Source organism: Macrobrachium nipponense, chromosome 27, assembly GCF_015104395.2.
Source record: "Macrobrachium nipponense isolate FS-2020 chromosome 27, ASM1510439v2, whole genome shotgun sequence".
Taxonomy (NCBI): Eukaryota; Metazoa; Arthropoda; class Malacostraca; order Decapoda; family Palaemonidae; genus Macrobrachium; species Macrobrachium nipponense.
This window is the reverse complement of record NC_087216.1, coordinates 16064938-16083196: the sequence shown is the minus strand read 5'-3', so window position 1 is coordinate 16083196 and position 18259 is coordinate 16064938. Positions and strand designations below refer to the sequence as shown.

The 18259-nt window shown below is 37.7% G+C and overlaps 1 protein-coding gene across 3 annotated transcripts in view; it reads left to right on the top strand.

The window, feature by feature from the left end:
• The window catches only part of LOC135200861 (uncharacterized), a 167942-nt gene that overhangs the window by 107509 nt on the left and 42174 nt on the right, over positions 1 to 18259 (top strand). For all 3 annotated transcript variants that reach the window (XM_064229569.1, XM_064229568.1, XM_064229567.1), the window contains one exon: positions 10452 to 10553. In XM_064229569.1, the coding sequence (XP_064085639.1) occupies positions 10452 to 10553 (102 nt within the window). The remainder of the gene's footprint in view (positions 1 to 10451; positions 10554 to 18259) is intronic.

Sequence of the window (18259 nt, the reverse complement as noted above, 5' to 3'; positions counted from 1 at the left end):
TTACATACCACATAATTGTTCATATAAGGAACAAACCTTTGGTCTTAACATTAGGATTTACTAGCGCCAAGCTGGAAACCGGTAGAATTAAAATTACACTTGTGAGATCCAGGGACTATTGGCATCTATACCAGGTCATGGGGCATGTATACCCAGAATGCCCTCGGCGTCCTGTGACCCATCAGTTATTTTCCTACCGCCTTTAAGATAAGACGTGTATACTGTCTATCTGATTTAAAGCCGGTTTTCAGTTTGCCCGTTTTTTATCCATTTCATTTTTCATTTTCTTATTACTTTTTCTTTCTCCGAGTGTGCTCAGTGTGAGTGTGATCGGTAAGAGTGTATAAGTGGTATGATGGAGATTTTCGCCTCAACATCGGGATCGTCTACTGTTTCAAAGAGGAGACAAAGGAAATGCCCCGGAGTCAGTGGCTTTCCATGTTCTAGATTTCTAACTTCGGTGTCGAGGGATCCTCATCCAACGTGTAGTAGGTGCAGGGAAAACGTATGTATGATTACTAATCCATGTTCTGTTTGTCGGGGTTGGTCGGTGGAACAGTGGATAAAGTTCTATGAGAAAGGCCAATACAAAAGGAAGGTGGTGACGCCATCTTTGGATGACCAAACTGTTACGGACTCTTAGATATCTCAGAGACAATGTTACAGTGTCGAAATATCCTGGTTAAAGGTCGACACAAATGTTACGGACTCTGAGGGAGGTCCGCTTCGGGTTCGATATGAAATAGTAAAAAAAAAAAAATATATCAACACAAATAGTTGAAACTGGGGATACGAATATAGAAAGAAACACTAACACAACAAACAAAAAGGTTTATTTACAAGCTTACTAACAAAGGTAAATGCAGAATGGTATCTCCTATTTACATAAAAAGATAGAATCTTACACTACAAGAACTGGGGGAAACAGTGAGGTAATTCAAATACTTGCTGCTCGATTTGGCGATTCAACGCGCTGGCTTCATAAATGTAGAGTGGCAATTGCAGACGTCCTCTTGACTCCGTATTGCAGAAACTAGTCTATTCGTAAGGCAGGAACTCTCCCCTTTTCTTCTCCGAAGTCTGCTCAACGTAAAGACAACTCGGCCGTCCACACCGGAAGACGACTAGACCAATATCCAACCAACTCTCGAACAACTCTTCTTTTGATTGATACTTCGTCGGTTCCTTCGTTTCTAGTCTCTCTCTGACGGGCGCGAAAGCCTCCTTACTGCCGAACTTCTTGAAAATGCGTTCTCCTTTCCTTTGACTTCCTTTGTGTTGAAGCAATTACCATCACACGCCCCCCCAAAAGAGAAAAAAAATGAAATCAAATTATTTTATTTTTTTCTAAAGAGAAGCAAGAATTGAACGGCAGGGAAACAATTCTGCATAAAGCTTTAATCCAGTCAAACACGCACACTTCCCCACTCACACACTCACTCATGTGATAACAGAAAATGGCTATTAGGCTACTCATTCTGAGAAAAATCTCTAGAGAGGCTACTAACTATAACATTATCCTTCTCTCTTACTTTTTCCGTTTTCTGAACTCTGATTAAAACTTATAAATACTAAAACACCTCTTGTTTTTTTCTCAAAACTAATCTCACTCAGTAACACTGTTACACGGGCGTTCATTATAATTCTGAAGCAAATTTACATTTACTGACTTTGCTCTACTCTTACCCACATTAATTCTATAAGGTATATTTCCCCTCTTCTCTAAAATTGAAAAAGGTCCGTCGAAATTATGAGATAAAGAGGAACCTTCTTTCTGGACTAGTACTAAAACTTTATCTCTTTCACACAAACTTCTCTCTTTTGCTCAAAGATGAGGGTTTCCTTCAGTTTCCCCTTTACTTCCGTTTGGGTTTTCTTTCGCTAATTGCCAAGCGCTTCCGTTCTCCTCCGCAAGCTGCCAAACATCTCTAAAATTGTTTTCATAATAATCAAGATTAGTTTTGCAATCATCTCTACCCTTACTTCTAGGCAAAGTTCCGAACATATTCATAAATACATTATCAAAAGATTCGCCTACTGAAGGAATATTACACAACTGAACTCTGGGAATTACTTGAATCGGTTTCCCGGCAATTTTGATATTCATGACAGCTTAAAGCATATCTCTTCACGTCATTTTTCATCTTAGGCCAAAAGTACGCCCTACTAATACACTTGAAAGTTTCATTTACTCCCAAATGTCCTTGCTCATCATGTGCTAACTTCAAAATTAATTCATGAAGCTTCCTAGAAACTACGAATTTTTCTGTGATTCCCCCTTCACTACCTGGCTTAGGACAAACATGACACAAAACTTCGTCCTTTACACAAAAAGTTTCCTTACACATATCGAGATCATCATCCAGCTCACACTCAAAAATTTGGGTTAGTGTCTCATCCTCTTTCTGCAATTTGACTAGCTCATCCTTATCCAAAATGTTAGAGCCTAATTCATCACCGTAACTAGGACTACATACAGGTACATTTACTACGTTACTCTCGACAGCTACGCCTTCCCCTTGGTTATCACTGTCAACCTTGATAGAGTCCGGTCTCTCAGCCACGCTCATGCTAAGATCAACCTCGCTACCTCTATCACACTCGTTCGAATCCACGAACTCACTCACGTTCGAATCCACGAACTCACACTCGTTCGAATCCACGAACTTACTCTCGTTCGAATCCACGAACTTACACTCGTTCGAATCTACGAACTTACACTCGTTCGAATCCACGAACTTACTCTGCCCGTAGTCTACGTCTGTATCTAAACCCGACCTAGTTACTACCATTTCAGGCACTGGAATATTCCTCACAACAGGATTCACATACTTGGATAAAGCTAAGTCGTTACCGACAATAATGTCAACGCCTTCAACGGGCAAACTGTCCACAACTGCAAGTTTTACTTCTCCTGACCCTACCTGACTTTCTAAATTCAACTTCAACAAAGGACAAAGAACACAAGTGTTAGGAAATCCACCTAACATGACTTTCTCTTCCATATTGATTTCTGCCCTGTTCGGCACACACACTCTTTGAATCAGTGAGACAGCAGCCCCTGTGTCTCGAAGCAAGACCACTTCTCTCGAATCTACTCCTCCAAAAGAGGAAACTGTGCCTTCCGACAGAAATTCACCAAAAACTTTCCTAGTTTCTCTCATCACATCATCCCTACTTGACGAAAGGTTAACTAGCGATACTGGTTTCTTACTGTCCTTCCTTTCTGCTGCACAATTTCTCGCTAAATGCCCTTTCCCATTACATCGGAAACAAGTTAATTCTGAGCCATCTTACTCTTACAAACCTGAGAGGTATGACCAGGTTTTCCGCATGTATAATAGGAATAGTCACTTCTACTCGAATTGCTATTACTACGACTGAAACCTTTACTGCTTTGTACTCTTCCAGACGAAGGATCATTTCGTTTCTTACTAACACTCAAATTATGAGTTAGACTATATTCGTCAGCTAGCCTAGTTGCTCCTGCAAAAGATACTTCTCGCCTATCCTCTATATAAAGTTTAATCTCAGGGGATACGTTATCTTTGAAGTTTTCTAACAACACTAAGTTCTTCAAAAATATCAAAATCCTCAACCTTAGCAGAAGTTAACCAATCAAAAAACAGCCTTTCTAACTTCTCACCGTATTCTACATATGTAATATTTTCATCCTTTCTCAAATTTCTAAATTTCTTACGGTACACCTCCGGTACTAACTTATATGCGCTGAGAACAGTTTCTTTCACGATATCGTAATTATCACATTCCTCCTTAGACATGCAACTATACACAGTAAGTGCCCTACCACTCAAAACTGACTGCAAATATAAAGTCCACGTTTCTTTAGGAGAACCTACTCCTTCCATTAACTTCTCAAAACGCATGAAATATGTCGTAACATCTTCCTCATCGAACTTTGGTACTAATTTTAACACTGAACTGATACCTAACCTACCAGCTCCGTTTTCGTTTTCGCCTGTCCGACTGTTACCGTTACGAGTACTTTCCCTTAACCGAGCAATTTCCAACTCATGCATACGTTCTTTCTCTCTCACTTCCTGCTGCATTACCAACACTTCTCTCTCTCTCTGCATTTTCCTCACTTCTCTCTCAGCTGCTCTTTCATCTCTCTCATACTTTTCTCTTTCTTTCCTTTCAACATACTCACGGAGATCATCCCCCTCTAGACCTAGTAGCTTGCCTAACTCAATAAACTCTTTCACCATCTCACTCATTCTGATTCTTTCTATATTCTCCCTGTTTCAAACTGTTAAAGTGTTGATAGCCTAGGCAAGGTCGCCAACAATGTTACGGACTCTTAGATATCTCAGAGACAATGTTACGGTGTTGAAATATCCTGGTTAAAGGTCGACACAAATGTTACAGACTCTGAGGGAGGTCCGCTTCAGGTTCAATATGAAATAGTAAAAAAAAAAAAAAATTATCAACACAAACAGTTGAAACTGGGGATACGAATATAGAAAGAAACACTAACACAACAAAGGTTTATTTACAAGCTTACTAACAAAGGTAAATGCAGAATGGTATCTCCTATTTACATAAAAAGATATATCTTACACTGCAAGAAATGGGGGAAACAGTGAGGTAATTCAAATACTTGCTGCTCGATTTGGCGATTCAACGCGCTGGCTTCATAAATGTAGAGCGGCAATTGCAGACGTCCTCTTGACTCCGTATTGCAGAAACTAGTCTATTCGTAAGGCAGGAACTCTCCCCTTTTCTTCTCCGAAGTCTGCTCAACGTAAAGACAACTCGGCCGTCCACACCGGAAGACGACTAGACCAATATCCAACCAACTCTCGAACAACTCTTCTTTTGATTGATACTTCGTCGGTTCCTTCGTTTCTAGTCTCTCTCTGACGATCACTGCTGCTGATCTCTCACTGATAATCTGATCTGTGGCTCTTACTAACTGGTGATCCCTCTCTTTTACGATCTCTTCCTCTTACGATCACTCCCTATATCTCCTTCTTCCCGCTGCTACTTCCTCCGTCGTATTTATACGGCATCCTGGGGGCGGAGCCTACGGCAAGCGTCACAGACTCCCGAGGTTTCTAGACATTCTTAGATGAATCTAGACGAGGTATTGCATCAGAAAATTGCTGCGTTTCTCACGTAACATTGGCGCGTTTTTGCGCTCCACAACACGCCCGACGATTCCAGAACAACCACGAAGATAGGCGCCTCCAACACGGGCGCGAAAGCCTCACTGCCGAACTTCTCGAAAATGCGTTCTCCTTTCCTTTAACTTCCTTTGCTATGAAGCAATTACCATCACACAAACCTTACCGGCTTCTTTTGTATCGACAATAAACCACACTGCTCCATATGTTTCTCCACCTGCTTTTGATTTGTCCCATACCCCTTCGGTTTCTCCTAGCGATTCATTATTGGAAACGTCAGGAGGGGTTTTGGGTAATTTTATGCATATATGCACGCTCCTTTGTTCCCAGCAGGTAGAGGTGGTGCATCGCCATCTTTGTTCCAGACGCCGGCTCCCGAAGCGCATAGGTTGGATGGTACGTGGTCAGCGCTAGGCCTACCAGGCGTACCAACCTTGGATGGTTTGCTTGCGCATTATATGGCGTCACAGTTCCAGCAGGGTCTGGCAGCGCTGGATGTTCCTCATCCCCCTGGCTTGCAATTTATGGGAAATAATGCCGTGGCTACGCCATCAAATTCGATGTTTACAGCGATGCAGAATGTGGGAGGTAGTTTGGCAGCAAACGTGCGGTTGCCAGCAGAAGCCGCACAGTCTCGCCCTACAAGATTGGTGACGTCACAACATACGTCACATACCGATATGGCAGGCACGATGACGTCACAGACTGCTTCTCGGCCTATTTCGCTGCACCCAGACTCAAATACTCTTTCTGACTCGGCAATACAAACTGTAATGCAGAAATTACAGGATATAGAGAAGAGAATGAATAAGAGAGACAAAAAGAAAAGGTGTGATTCGCCTTCTTCGTCGTCTTCCTCTAGTTCGGCGTCATCGCTAAGTCCGATGACGTCACGGTGAGCGCCAGTCAAGCGTTGGAGGATTCAGGATTTTGCGACTGATCCTCGGACTAAGAGGAGAAGAGTGAATTCTTCTTCATCTTCAGACCAGGACTGTCGTATCCCAGTCAGCAGGAAGGTCGGGAAGTCAGTGGCTGGTAAGCACAAAGCTAGCAGACGAAGCCGTTTGCAAGAGTCCGAACAAGCGAGAGAGGCGACGGCCGACGGACTAGCGGCCAACACGGAGTTGCCAGTTCAGATTACAAAGACTACGATACCGCTGGTAAAATCGACGTTGGCGGCGAAGGGTGCAGCAGAGGATAGAATGCAGGTTCCAGTTTTGCCCGTAAGGCCATTCAAAATACGCACAAAGGATGATAAGGCTCCTATTAAAAGTACGAAAAATAGGGAGATGGCAACCTCGTCAGATACGTTCGTGGAAGGCAGTGGATTCTCGCTCTGGATCCGTGAGCAGAGAAAGAGTGAGGCATTCTCGTTCCCCTTCTGACTATTCGGGATCGAGCCAACGGCGGCCATCAAAGATCAAAGAGACCGCGGCCGTGGAATTCCTGGCCGTTTGTCAGAAGATAGGGGTGAGACAACATCCCCTGTGACGGAGAACAGTACGTTAGAGCCGGAGGAAGGAGAAAACCAAGAGTTTCTGGCCTCATATGCAGAGGTGATTGATTTGATTCATCAATTCAATAACCTTTCGGAGAAGACAGAAACACCTGCCAGTATGCTTCCTCCGGAAATCGACATGGTCTTTGGATTAAAAAGGGATACCAAGGTGTCGTATGAATTTCCTTGTTCGAGTCAAGCGGATTCTGTCGTACAACAAGTAAATGCAAAGATTGCAGGAAGGGATAATTCCTTAAGATCTAATAGATCATTTAAATTTATTCCTCCTCCAATGATGAAGCAAAGGAAATATTATATGACACCGAAGGTCCCTTTGCTGTCTAGACAAGTGAACCCTAATGTTGTAAGATTAAGGCCTGGATTAACCTTGGATCAGGTTAAAATGGAGTGCCCTTCGATGACGTACCAAGAGGCTGCTACGTTAGAAGCAACAGCTTCTTCTGTCTTTCAGACTGCTTCTTGGTTAGATCTTTGGTCAACAGCAGTGGCGAAGATTGCATCCTGAGAAGTGACAAGAAAGGTAGTGGATGAATCTTTGTTTATTAGATTGCTACAATCAGGTTCCAAAGCGGCTGCGTACCTAACAAACTTAAGTGCCAATGTTTGGGCAAATATCCTGCTAATGAGGAGAGATGCAGCGTTGGCTAGACTAAGCCGCACTGGATTTGGATTCCCTGTTAGCGATGAGGAATGGGGATATCTTGGAGTCGCAACTGCTGTTGCCAGAGGTCATACTGGAAGAGGCGATAGATAGAAGGATGGACACTAACGATAGGTTGGTGCAGCAGGCAGTTAGGAAAACGTCTAACAGTCAAGCTACTTCTTTGGAGGTGAGGCAACAGCAAATATCTCGGAAGAAGACAGTGAGACTTAACATCCCTAATAGAGCCACAAGACCCTCTTCCCCAAAGAGGCTAACTCGTCGGCCCTTTCACAATAGAAACAACAGAGGAAGGGGGAGTAGGGGAAGAGGGAGAGGCTCAAGAAGATAGGATGGGTGCCTCTCATCACTCGGCCACACCAGTGGGGGTAGTCCCAGACACAGAGGCAGTAGCAGAAGATGCGCTACAACACCCTTGGGACAATCTGGACGTGTACGGATTTCCTCCATTTTGTCTAATCCGTCAGGTTCTGAACAGGGTAATGTGGTCTCAGAACCTCAAGATGACCCTGGTAGGTCCGTTATGGCCGAAGGCAAAGTGGTTTCCAGACCTAATTGAACTCCTAATAGACGTGCCGAGAGAGTTATCCCCATGGAGCAACCTACTGTGTCAGCCGCACATGGAGAGGTACCACCAGTCAGTGAAGTCCCTATCGCTTCATGGGTGGAAACTGTCAAGTATCTCCTCCGAGCGAGAGGGTTTTCGCAGAAAGCAGCAACTCAGATGGCAGGAAATATCAGAAAATCATCTGCGACAGTATACCAAGGAAAGTGTTCAGCATACTGTGATTGGTGTTGTAGAGGGAACTTGTCTCCACTCGGTACCACTATTCAGCAGTTAACAGACTTTCTGATATATCTCAGAACAGAAAAGCATATGAAAGGGGTGCCGGAGGTTGTTCGTAAGTACAGGACGGAACAAGAAGGAAGTGTCCAGGAATACAATATCGTTTTGGCTAAGGGAGACGATCAGAAATGTTTACATGACAGAAGACAGGGGGTCAAATAGCTAGGTGGGAGCTAGAGCTCATGACATCAGGGGCTTGAGTGCTTCTTTGGCATTTTATTTGAAAGACGTTGCCCATAGATCCTTGGACACTTTTTCCTTGGGTCCAGTGGTGGCGGCCCAACAAGTGATATAGCTCATCCAGTACCCCTAGCGGGTCAGTTTGCGTCTAGTCTAAGATGAAGGTATGAAAGTAGAATGAATGGGATGACTGGTCTTTTTTCTTTACTACTTTCTTCCTACTCCTTTAACTACAGGCAATATGAAGGAGGGTACCGTCATATGCTAGAACGGACTAGATGCAGGTGTGGTGGTCAGCCATACTGTGAAGCTATCTTAGGTTGTGGTATACTTTTCAGTAGCAACACACCCCTCTAGATAATAGGGAAGAGAGGGGTGAGGGTGGATCCAGTTACAAGGGACAAGAGTAAACCATAGAATGGTATCAACACCCAGTGAGGGAAACCAATAGATTCGCTTATATCTTTGGTTTTAGGTTCATTGTCCATTCTCTTAGAATTTCCCTAATGTATTCGGAAATGGATAAGGTGGCAAACTCCCAGTCAGTTGTAGAGACTTACCTCCCTCCAATAAGTAAGTCTATCCTAATGTTAAGACCGAAGGTTTGTTCCGTATATGAACAAATACCAAATTTGTAACTAATTTGTATTTTTCATAACTAACAAACCTGAGGTCTTAACAGGTAAAGGCCCATCTCTAACCACCCCTCTAGCAGTCTAAACTGGGTTAGAAATATAACTGATGGGTCACAGGACGCCGATGGCATTCTGGGTATACATGCCCCGTGACCTGGTATAAATGCCAATAGTCCCTGGATCTCACAAGTGTAATTTTAATTCTACCGGTTTCCAGCTTGGAGCTAGTAAATCCTAATGTTAAGACCTCAGGTTTGTTAGTTATGAAAAATACAAATTATAGTTACAAATTTGGTATATTTAGCTTAGCTTTTTAGAAGGGAATGAGGAGATTTGCAAATATTATTAGGGGTACGATTTGCATAGGTTCATTTTGCACGAATGCCTCATATTAATGGACACCATTATTTGGATTTGGTCAGCTTACAGAGGGCACATAAAAAGTTAGTCAGTAAAAATATATATTATGTATATCAGTAATGGATACAGATTTGATAACACCTAAGTGTATGATTTCAACTTCCTTGCTTAAACTTGTTGGCTTCTGCTGCTTCATAGCAAATCTCACCCCAGGATGTTCCACAAAATGTAGCAGCCTCATTCTTTATCTGTAACTGGCCTTGCCAACATCCTAAGCTGTGCACACGGTTCTCTGATAAACCTTTGCTCCTATGACCACATCATAGTGTTGATTGGCTTTCATCCACAATAAGGTCAATTGGATTAATCAATCATTTCAATCAATTGTTGTGCTTATACAGTAAAATCTCACTAATCTTCTCCAGATTTCCTGATGTCTGGATTAACTGAATTTATTTTTGTAAGACTGCTCAGGGCAAGCTAATAAATATACAAAATATTAAAATAAAAAAATATTAATAAAAGTGTAAATAAAGTCTATTCATAACACATTTCCTAAAAGAGGAGCATTTCAGACATTGACAAAGTTGAAAAACATCAAGTATGCTTAAAGTATACAGTTTTATCAAATAAAGTAACTATTATTGTGGTAAATGGAGAGGGTTGTGTGCAGTGGTTACTGGAATCAAAGATCTTAAGTGCATTTAAATTGTAAGAAAAAATTTTAAAAAATTAGTTTTAAATAATTTTATTCAGTTTCATATTTAGTATCTGTGTATGTTATCTTGTCATTTTGTTGAGTAAAAAGTGTTTTAGTATTGTACAGTAGATTGGAAAGAGAAAAAATACTTATTTTATTTTTATTAAATCTTTTAACTTTTCACTTAACAATGTTCTGCTTAGTAAAATGTTAAAGTCAGGTTTTCACAATAAAACATTATCATTTGGCACTTCAGTATATCTGTCTGTATTATCCGAAAATCCAGTTAAAAAAGGTCTGTAATAGGAATTTTGTTTTCTGTTATCAGGGTTAAGATATATATAAGATATTTTTTCAGTACAGAAGCTTTTATTCTAACAAAGTACTATTGATCTTCTCCAGGTTCCCGTCGACAGAAAAATTCCATGAAACCAGGGACAAACATGCAGATGAATAGTACTGAGAATTTGGTAGCATCGCCAACTGACCCTGCTTCAGGTGGAGGTAAAGATGCTTAATGCTACCATACACCAAGCATAATATTTAGACATAGACTTTATAACAGTAGTCGTGATACACATTAGCAACTGTCTCACCTATGTGACATGGACTTAGTGTTCTGTCTTTATTTTCACATGACTACATTCTAGTTGAGAATAATTTTTATTATAACAGTCCAATTCTTATGTTCCATGTAGTTATCCTTTAAATTGTTGGGTATTCTTTGAAGCATGGCAGTACATTACTACCCAACTTACTAAAATAATGGTATATGAAAGTTTACATGAAATGATTCTGCAGTATGTTAAACCTCTTCCATATACAAGCTTAGAATTGCTGTGGGCTCTAAGAGTATTTCCAGATTTAATAGTATGACAAAAGTCTGTAGCTTGAACTGTGTGGGAAGTTCTGGTTTAATACAAGTGAAGGCATGTTTCAATGCTTTATATGATTTGGTGCAGTGTCATTATTCTCATTATTGAACTGAACCTGTTCATTTCCCAACTTGAGAAAGTTTCCAGTATTTAGAGGCATTAACAGAAGCACCTCCCTAATAGGCTTTTATTATTTTTTTCTTATTTTTACTGCACATAGTTATACTACATGCTTGGTCTCATGGAAATTTCCTGTGGCAGATGAAATACTGTCTCAGAGGGAACTGATATTTCAAGTGAAAGAGTAAACTAATTCTAAAACCAGTGCTAGGGGAAAAGTGGTACAGGTAGTTATATTTGTTTAGCTTCAACTTTGGCAATGACATGAGTCAGTAGCCAGAATTATAAATATTCCCATCTAAGTAGTTTTTGTTTTGACTTACGATATGGCATACCACTAGAGTAAATATACATTGTGCCAGCCTGGTAGAAGGACAGTATACCTTGACTGCATATTGTTGGTTGGGAGAGCCAAGCTTGGTAACTAGTCACAGATTTCAGCAGAAAAGTTATTCTTTAAGAAATATCTTTAGTGAGATAGCTGAAGATTAATATTACATATTAAGAACGAATTTCAGGTCCAACCTAATGAGAATACTCATAAGTATAGTAAGTTGGTGTGTCAACATGTGGTCATATAGAGTAGCATTTCAATAATGTTACCTCTGAAACTGATCAGCCTCTGTATTTGGGCTCTGGAAGTCAATTGAAAAGGAAAAAAACAGTATCAAAATTAATTCAAAATTTAATCACCGAAGGATTGTGGTGAATGCAAAGTGAAGTTTTAGGCAAGTATGTATTACCCTGGTATCATTTCTTTATATTTAAAAAAGTAAAGAGGTTGGATTAGAATTTAATTCATACCTTATTTTGCCAGTGTGCTTAAGTGTGCTAAAAATTTTGTAGCCAAATGTCGCAAGCAAAGAAAAGATTAGGGGAACTTAGGTAGATTGATGGGCAACTGAAAAGCAACCAAGACTAACTATGAAATTATACCAGACTGCAGAATTGTGATAAAGATGTGAAATTGGATTAAATTTCTCAGTAGCTGTTTTGTAAGAAAAAAAAATGAGATGAAAACAGAGAGCATTTGCCATCATTAGTGTAGTTAATCAAACTCACTGATGAAAGAAATAGAATGTCATAAGTCAGTCGTTTATCAGAACTATGACTGCTCTGATGTGATTAATGACATTTGTCTCTGGTGTCTGATTTAATTAAGAAAAAAAAACATTTTCTTTACCCCTGTGATTTCCTTTTATTTTATAAAAGATTATTTGCATTTTTCTAGTATATTATTTTTTTAGGATTTATCAGTATTAAAAACACTAGAGGCTTCAGAGTTTTTTTTTTTTTTTCATATATTTAACCAGTATAATTTACAATTGATTTATCATGCTGCTGGTAATTGTTTGTCTGTCGTGTATTGTGCATAAATTTTCTTTTGATATTTCAAAAAGAAATTGTGATATTGTTTTTTGACATCAGTCTATAGCTTCAGTCAAAAGAAATTTTGACTTGTCTTCTAGTCTTAATATAGTGCGTGGGCTTATAGTGTATGGTGGTCATTCCCTTATCCCTCATTGTAAGAAATTTTGATAGTAGAAATTTATGGTCGAGTATTTCCTCCAGTATCCTATTTACAACAAAGACTTGAATTTGTCATCTGCATTCTTATATGTTTAATTTAGTTTAAGATTTAGTTAACAGAAATTCATACAGAAAGTGGAGGTACAGACTTTTTAGTTAGGTGTCCAATAACCAACATTTCCCTGGTTTTATTTCAAATTACTCTTCAAGTTTTTCTACATTACACAGATATCCTTACTGGTACATATTATCATGTATACATATACTCTGTGCAGTGCAGTAGCTCTTAAGACTAATTCTGTGAGAACAGTTTTTGTGATTGTCAGTCATTTGTATTTTATAAGTCAAAATCTGCCCCCACCCACTCACCCAGAGTAAATACTGTCAGTCATTTGTATTTGATATGTCAAAATTTGTCCCCACCCACCCAGAGTGAATAGTATTCAAAAGCCCTTCGATTCTTACTTTCTTAAGGTCTGTCTTTAATATTTCTTTGCATTTACCCCCTTAAAACATTTCAGTGTGTTTTATGCTATCATGTTTTCAAACTGTTAGTCAAGCAGTTTACAAATATTTTCAGTATAAGTTGTATCAAAATGTCCAATGGGGCTGTACTCGTTTATTCATTATTGAAATGTAAGGTATGTTGAAACAACACTTGTACTGTTGGTGTTATCTGCAGAAAGCCTGTCAAGGGTGAGACCGTGAAACATTTAATCTTGAAATTGTCATAAAAGTCACATTTGAGAATTTTGAGTAATTCCACTCATTTAATATTGACTCTTTTGACTTTCCCAGTTCATTTATTGCTCTCGGTATATTTCCTTTAAGTGAAGGACACATTTGGAAATTGATGATCTTTAGTTCACTTTTATTTCATTGTCGTAAATTTTGTTGCACTGACTTTCAGACATTTATTTTATTTGTTACATTTATTTTATTTGTTGATTTTAACCCTTCTTATTTTATTCACCTCAGTAATTATATTTTTGTAGATAATTGAGAAGCCTGTTGTAGTAGTGTTTCTAACTGAACTTATCACATAAATACTTAAGGATTAGCTTAAAGAATTATTTTTTATTCAAAGAGCTTTATGATGTATTCTTCTGTGTTCATTTTTAGTCTCTTTCCCATGTGCGAGGCCATATAGAGAGATTGTTTATCACTAGATCATAACACACTGTCTTCAGTAATACAGTACTAGTAAGTCTAGTCTACAACGTATGCCATGATTGAAAGGGAATTACAGTAGTAGGCCCCATCCGTGAGATTGACTTTAATCATAGTAAATTTTTCATAATCATAGTAAATTTTTCATAGTATGCTAAAGTAAAGTCCATTACACATTTTTACAGTGTAGCACTATTCACTGCTTATGCTGGCCAACAGGCTAAAGATATGCTTGCATAGTTTTAATTTGAAGTGGTGGTCTGTGATCCACCCTTTTACATCTCTGAGTTTTAAATTTCCTTAAGAAACGTCAAGGTTGTCTATTGTTGACCGTCATTCAAAGCAAAGGGCATATGTTTAGCTTACTTTTAAATTGCATCAATCAAACTGAACATACCAGGAAAGGTATCTGTCTCCCTCACTTTTAGTTTCATTTCACTGAACATCACAAGTTACGTGATTTGTGATTTGGGTGGTATATTATTTATACGGTTTTCAATTGCTAGTGATATAGGAAACTCAGCAACAAGTTATGGCTGCTCAGTTTTCTCAGATCTCATAGATTGTCCCTGATACTAAATGTAGCAGACTTGTTGTCTCAAAGTGCATAAGGTATTTTTACATACTCAGTTACATACTCACTCAAATCACAAGCCTCTGAAGCCGTTTACCAACCACCATTGCATCTTAGACTACACAGATGTTTCTTCCCAAATTTTTTTTTACCACTTGTCATATCAGTAAATGATTAAAAGTCATGAAATGGATTTCATTGATCATACAGACATATATCTTGAGAAAATGATTGACACATTGGTTTCAAGAGAAATGGGTGAATTACAAATTGGTTTTAAGAGAAATGGAGGTGTTAGAATGTTCATTTGTTGAGTTCTTATTATTTATTGAACCAGAGTATGGAGAGCAAGTTATTAGGATTATAATAGATAGAAGTACGTACCTATGGGTCATGCAGTCATCACATAAAGGATCAAGGTTGCTGAGGTGTAAATTCTTTATACAGTAGCTGTGGGTCTTTTTTTTTTTTTTTTTTTTCTTGAGCTAGGGTTGTTTGTTGGATGATATGATTGCTTCATGGTTGGAAGTAGCTTTCTCTAGTCATACTTCTTCAGAGCAGAATGCTATGAGTGCACATCCATTTTTGTTGGTATGACTTAGGAAATGTTGGTGAAATTACTCCGGTAGTAGTCAAATTCATAGCTTTTAGTATTTGGTTATTTATTTAAGAACATTACTGTTGTTTTGTTTGACGTCTAAAGTAGTTTTTGAAATAAGAGAATTATATTATCAGTCTTCTGTTGTTGTACTCTGCATTTGTTAATTATAATATATACACAAAGTGCATACAATTTTATTTTATAATATATACCATAATATGAGAATTTGAATTCCCTTTGAAAATTTATATTTGCATATTATTTGATAGTTCAGTGACTCAAAGCTCAAAAATATTGTGAATGTTAGTCACTCACATTCCTTTGAAAATTGTTTACGATGGCAATGACGGAAAGTAAAGATTAGTCAGATTTTTCAGGGTCTTAAGCCTTATTTTGTTTTTTATTCTGCATTATTTGCATTACAGTATTCCATTTCATTCAAAGTTTGTTGTTTTTCATATTCCTAAAGTACTCTGCCATAGCTCTGCACTTTTAAATGTCATTCCATGTGAAGTGATGTCAGGGAATTTTGTGACTGGTACACACTTGTTAGTTGTCACATATCAAGGCTGTGGAAATCTGCAAGTTGTCATGAACATAGGGTACATTATTTTCAGTAATAATGTGTCATTTTTGTAGTACAGGAAGCTTCGTTATCACTATAAAATTTGGTTTCACAAATTAAATCATTCATGCTAAAACAGTTTTCATCTAATAGTTTGCATTGAAAATGTTTCTGTTCCAGCTAATTAATATTAAGCTGGGATGTAAAGTGCCACAGTTGATTGTGTAACATAAAAATATCTTTTTGTTCTTCAGTCTCTGTTGATGATGAAAGTTATTTAAGGGCTTCACAGAATTGCTGTCAAGTGAAAAAATTATTGTCTACTTAAAACTTTAAATTCTCCTCATCAGTAAATGTGTTATACATATTTTGCCCAAGTTGGTGCCTAGGACCTGTTATCTTTCGACATTTACTGTAAGAAAACATTCTAAAGTTTTAATTAGTTACTTACACTGTATACACAAGTAATTGATATGTATGATGAAGTTTTGTAGGGTGAAGGCATCCAGAATTTTTTATACTTAATGATAGGCATATAGTCTTATATCGTGCACTGTCAGTACTTTGACCATTCCAAAGTGAGTAGGTTATAGGGTAGCCAACAACTGCTGGCCAGATGATTTTTAAGCTCAAAAATACATATTGACAAGCATTTTATTCTTAGTATTATTTCTATTTTAATATAAAAAGACTTTATATCAGAGAAGATTACATGATCATTTTATTAATAAACCAACTTTCTAGTTTTTAGAGATTTTATTGTTTTATAATTTTAACCATTATTAAATTTAACTCGTGATTTTCATTAATCAAACTATGAAGTGTGTACACATAAAGTTAATATTCTTAGAATAATGCTAACTAAATAGTTAAATTAAACAGTGAATCAGAATCTTTCAAATGAATGTTACACTTAACATTCATATTGCTCACTTGTGGCAAATCACAGTAACATGACCTGACACTAAAGGTAAATAAAGCAAATTTCAAAGCCTTTTTCAGTGTTTTGATGCAAGGCTAAAATATGAGGATCTGTTACTATTTATCTTACCAACCATTAATCTACTTAATGATGTAATAATAAAACGTTTGCTCTTTTAATGTCAATCTCTTTTGGGTTTCATTTTGTTCAGTAATGCCGATGACAAATTTTTAATTACTTGCTTTACAATCTTTGATTGGTTTTAACTGGTTTCCAGCTGGTGCAAGAAGATTATCCTATTGTTTAGACCTCAGGTTTGTTAGCTATGAAAAATACAAATTGGTTAAAAAATTTGTAATTTTTTCATCGCTAACAAACCCGAGGTCTTAACAGTAGGATAAATCTTCTGGTGCCAGAAGATTTATCATACTGTTAAAACCTCAGGTTTGTTAGCTATGAAAAATACAAATTAATTAAAAATTTCTCATTTTTATTGACTTTAAAATTTGCTTAAAGGCTTACTACTTAATGCTACCTTTGGTTGTATCTGGTGAAGTTAAGTTTTCAAATTAAAATGTGGTAATCCAGGTTCTCAAGGCTGAGTGTCACTTATATCCGTGTGCAAGGCACTCATTGTGTTTATCTTATATTTGTGCAACCATATGTTAGCTCTGGCTAGTTCTACCGTAGGATGGATAGGCAGCACTTGATCACTGATGTACTGAACAAATTTGTATTGAAGTTGTTATAGTAGGAAACTTCTATAATTGTTAGATGCTGTGCACAAAGACATATGTTGGTGTTTGAATAGTAATTTGTGTGTCATTCAGACACCTTTGCTAAAGTTTCATACTTCACGAAGAGATGGACACCAGTTTCAAGGTTAGGATTAGGTAGGGTTGTCAGATATAATGTTATTTTAAGTGATTATGTTAGATTATCGCTGAATTTGTATTTGGTAGGTGTGTTACATCATTGTCATAAAAGGAGTCAGGCTTAATGTCTTGCACTCATTTTTGCATTTAGCATATTACAATGTCAGTTTTATTTATCCTCACATCGTGTATAAGTATAGTTATCTGTCCAGAATGTTTATTCTAATTCTTTATATTAGTTTTGTAATTAATGGTGTTGTTAGCCTTCTGGAAGGTTAGTCTGGGAAAGAATGTTTTCATTAAGTTAAGATCATGTGATTTTGCTATTTTTATGTTTCTGTATTGTAAAGTATCTTGTTTTCAAATTTGGGATAGGAACAGAAAAACAGAAAGTACTTGTTTCTTATCCTTAAAAGTGAAGAGCTTAGACACTTAAGTGCTTAAAATTGTGATTCACTCTGGATGAAGTGTAAGTTAGACAACACTATTAAATAATTAAGATAAAACATATTGTAGAACATTGATTCTCATTTTGAGGCACTATATTTTCATGCGAGATTACCCTTTGATTTTCGACTTCTCATAATATTTACAGTTTCAGGAGGCTATTTATTGTTAGATGAAGCTGGTTTTCAAAGGGCAATTCCTTGTTCATACTCAAAGATGATTGCTCAGTGATTTCCTTTCTTTTGGAATTTGTAGTCATGTGTTAGTTGTTGTTTTTTGTAATGCTTGAGCACTTTATTTGGAGTGGATTTTTATGAGTGCCCACTTCTTTGTTTTGTTGTAAGATTTACAATCTCTTCTCATGAGTCATATTTCTTGCACTGTAGAGATATCTTTAATCTTTATAGAAAACTTTGGCATTTCTGTGCATACAGTATTTATGAAATTTGATCTGGTAAACTTGATTTGCCAGTCCAAAGTCTCTTGAATTAAGGATCCATTAACCAGGTTCATTTCATTTCCTTCATGTCC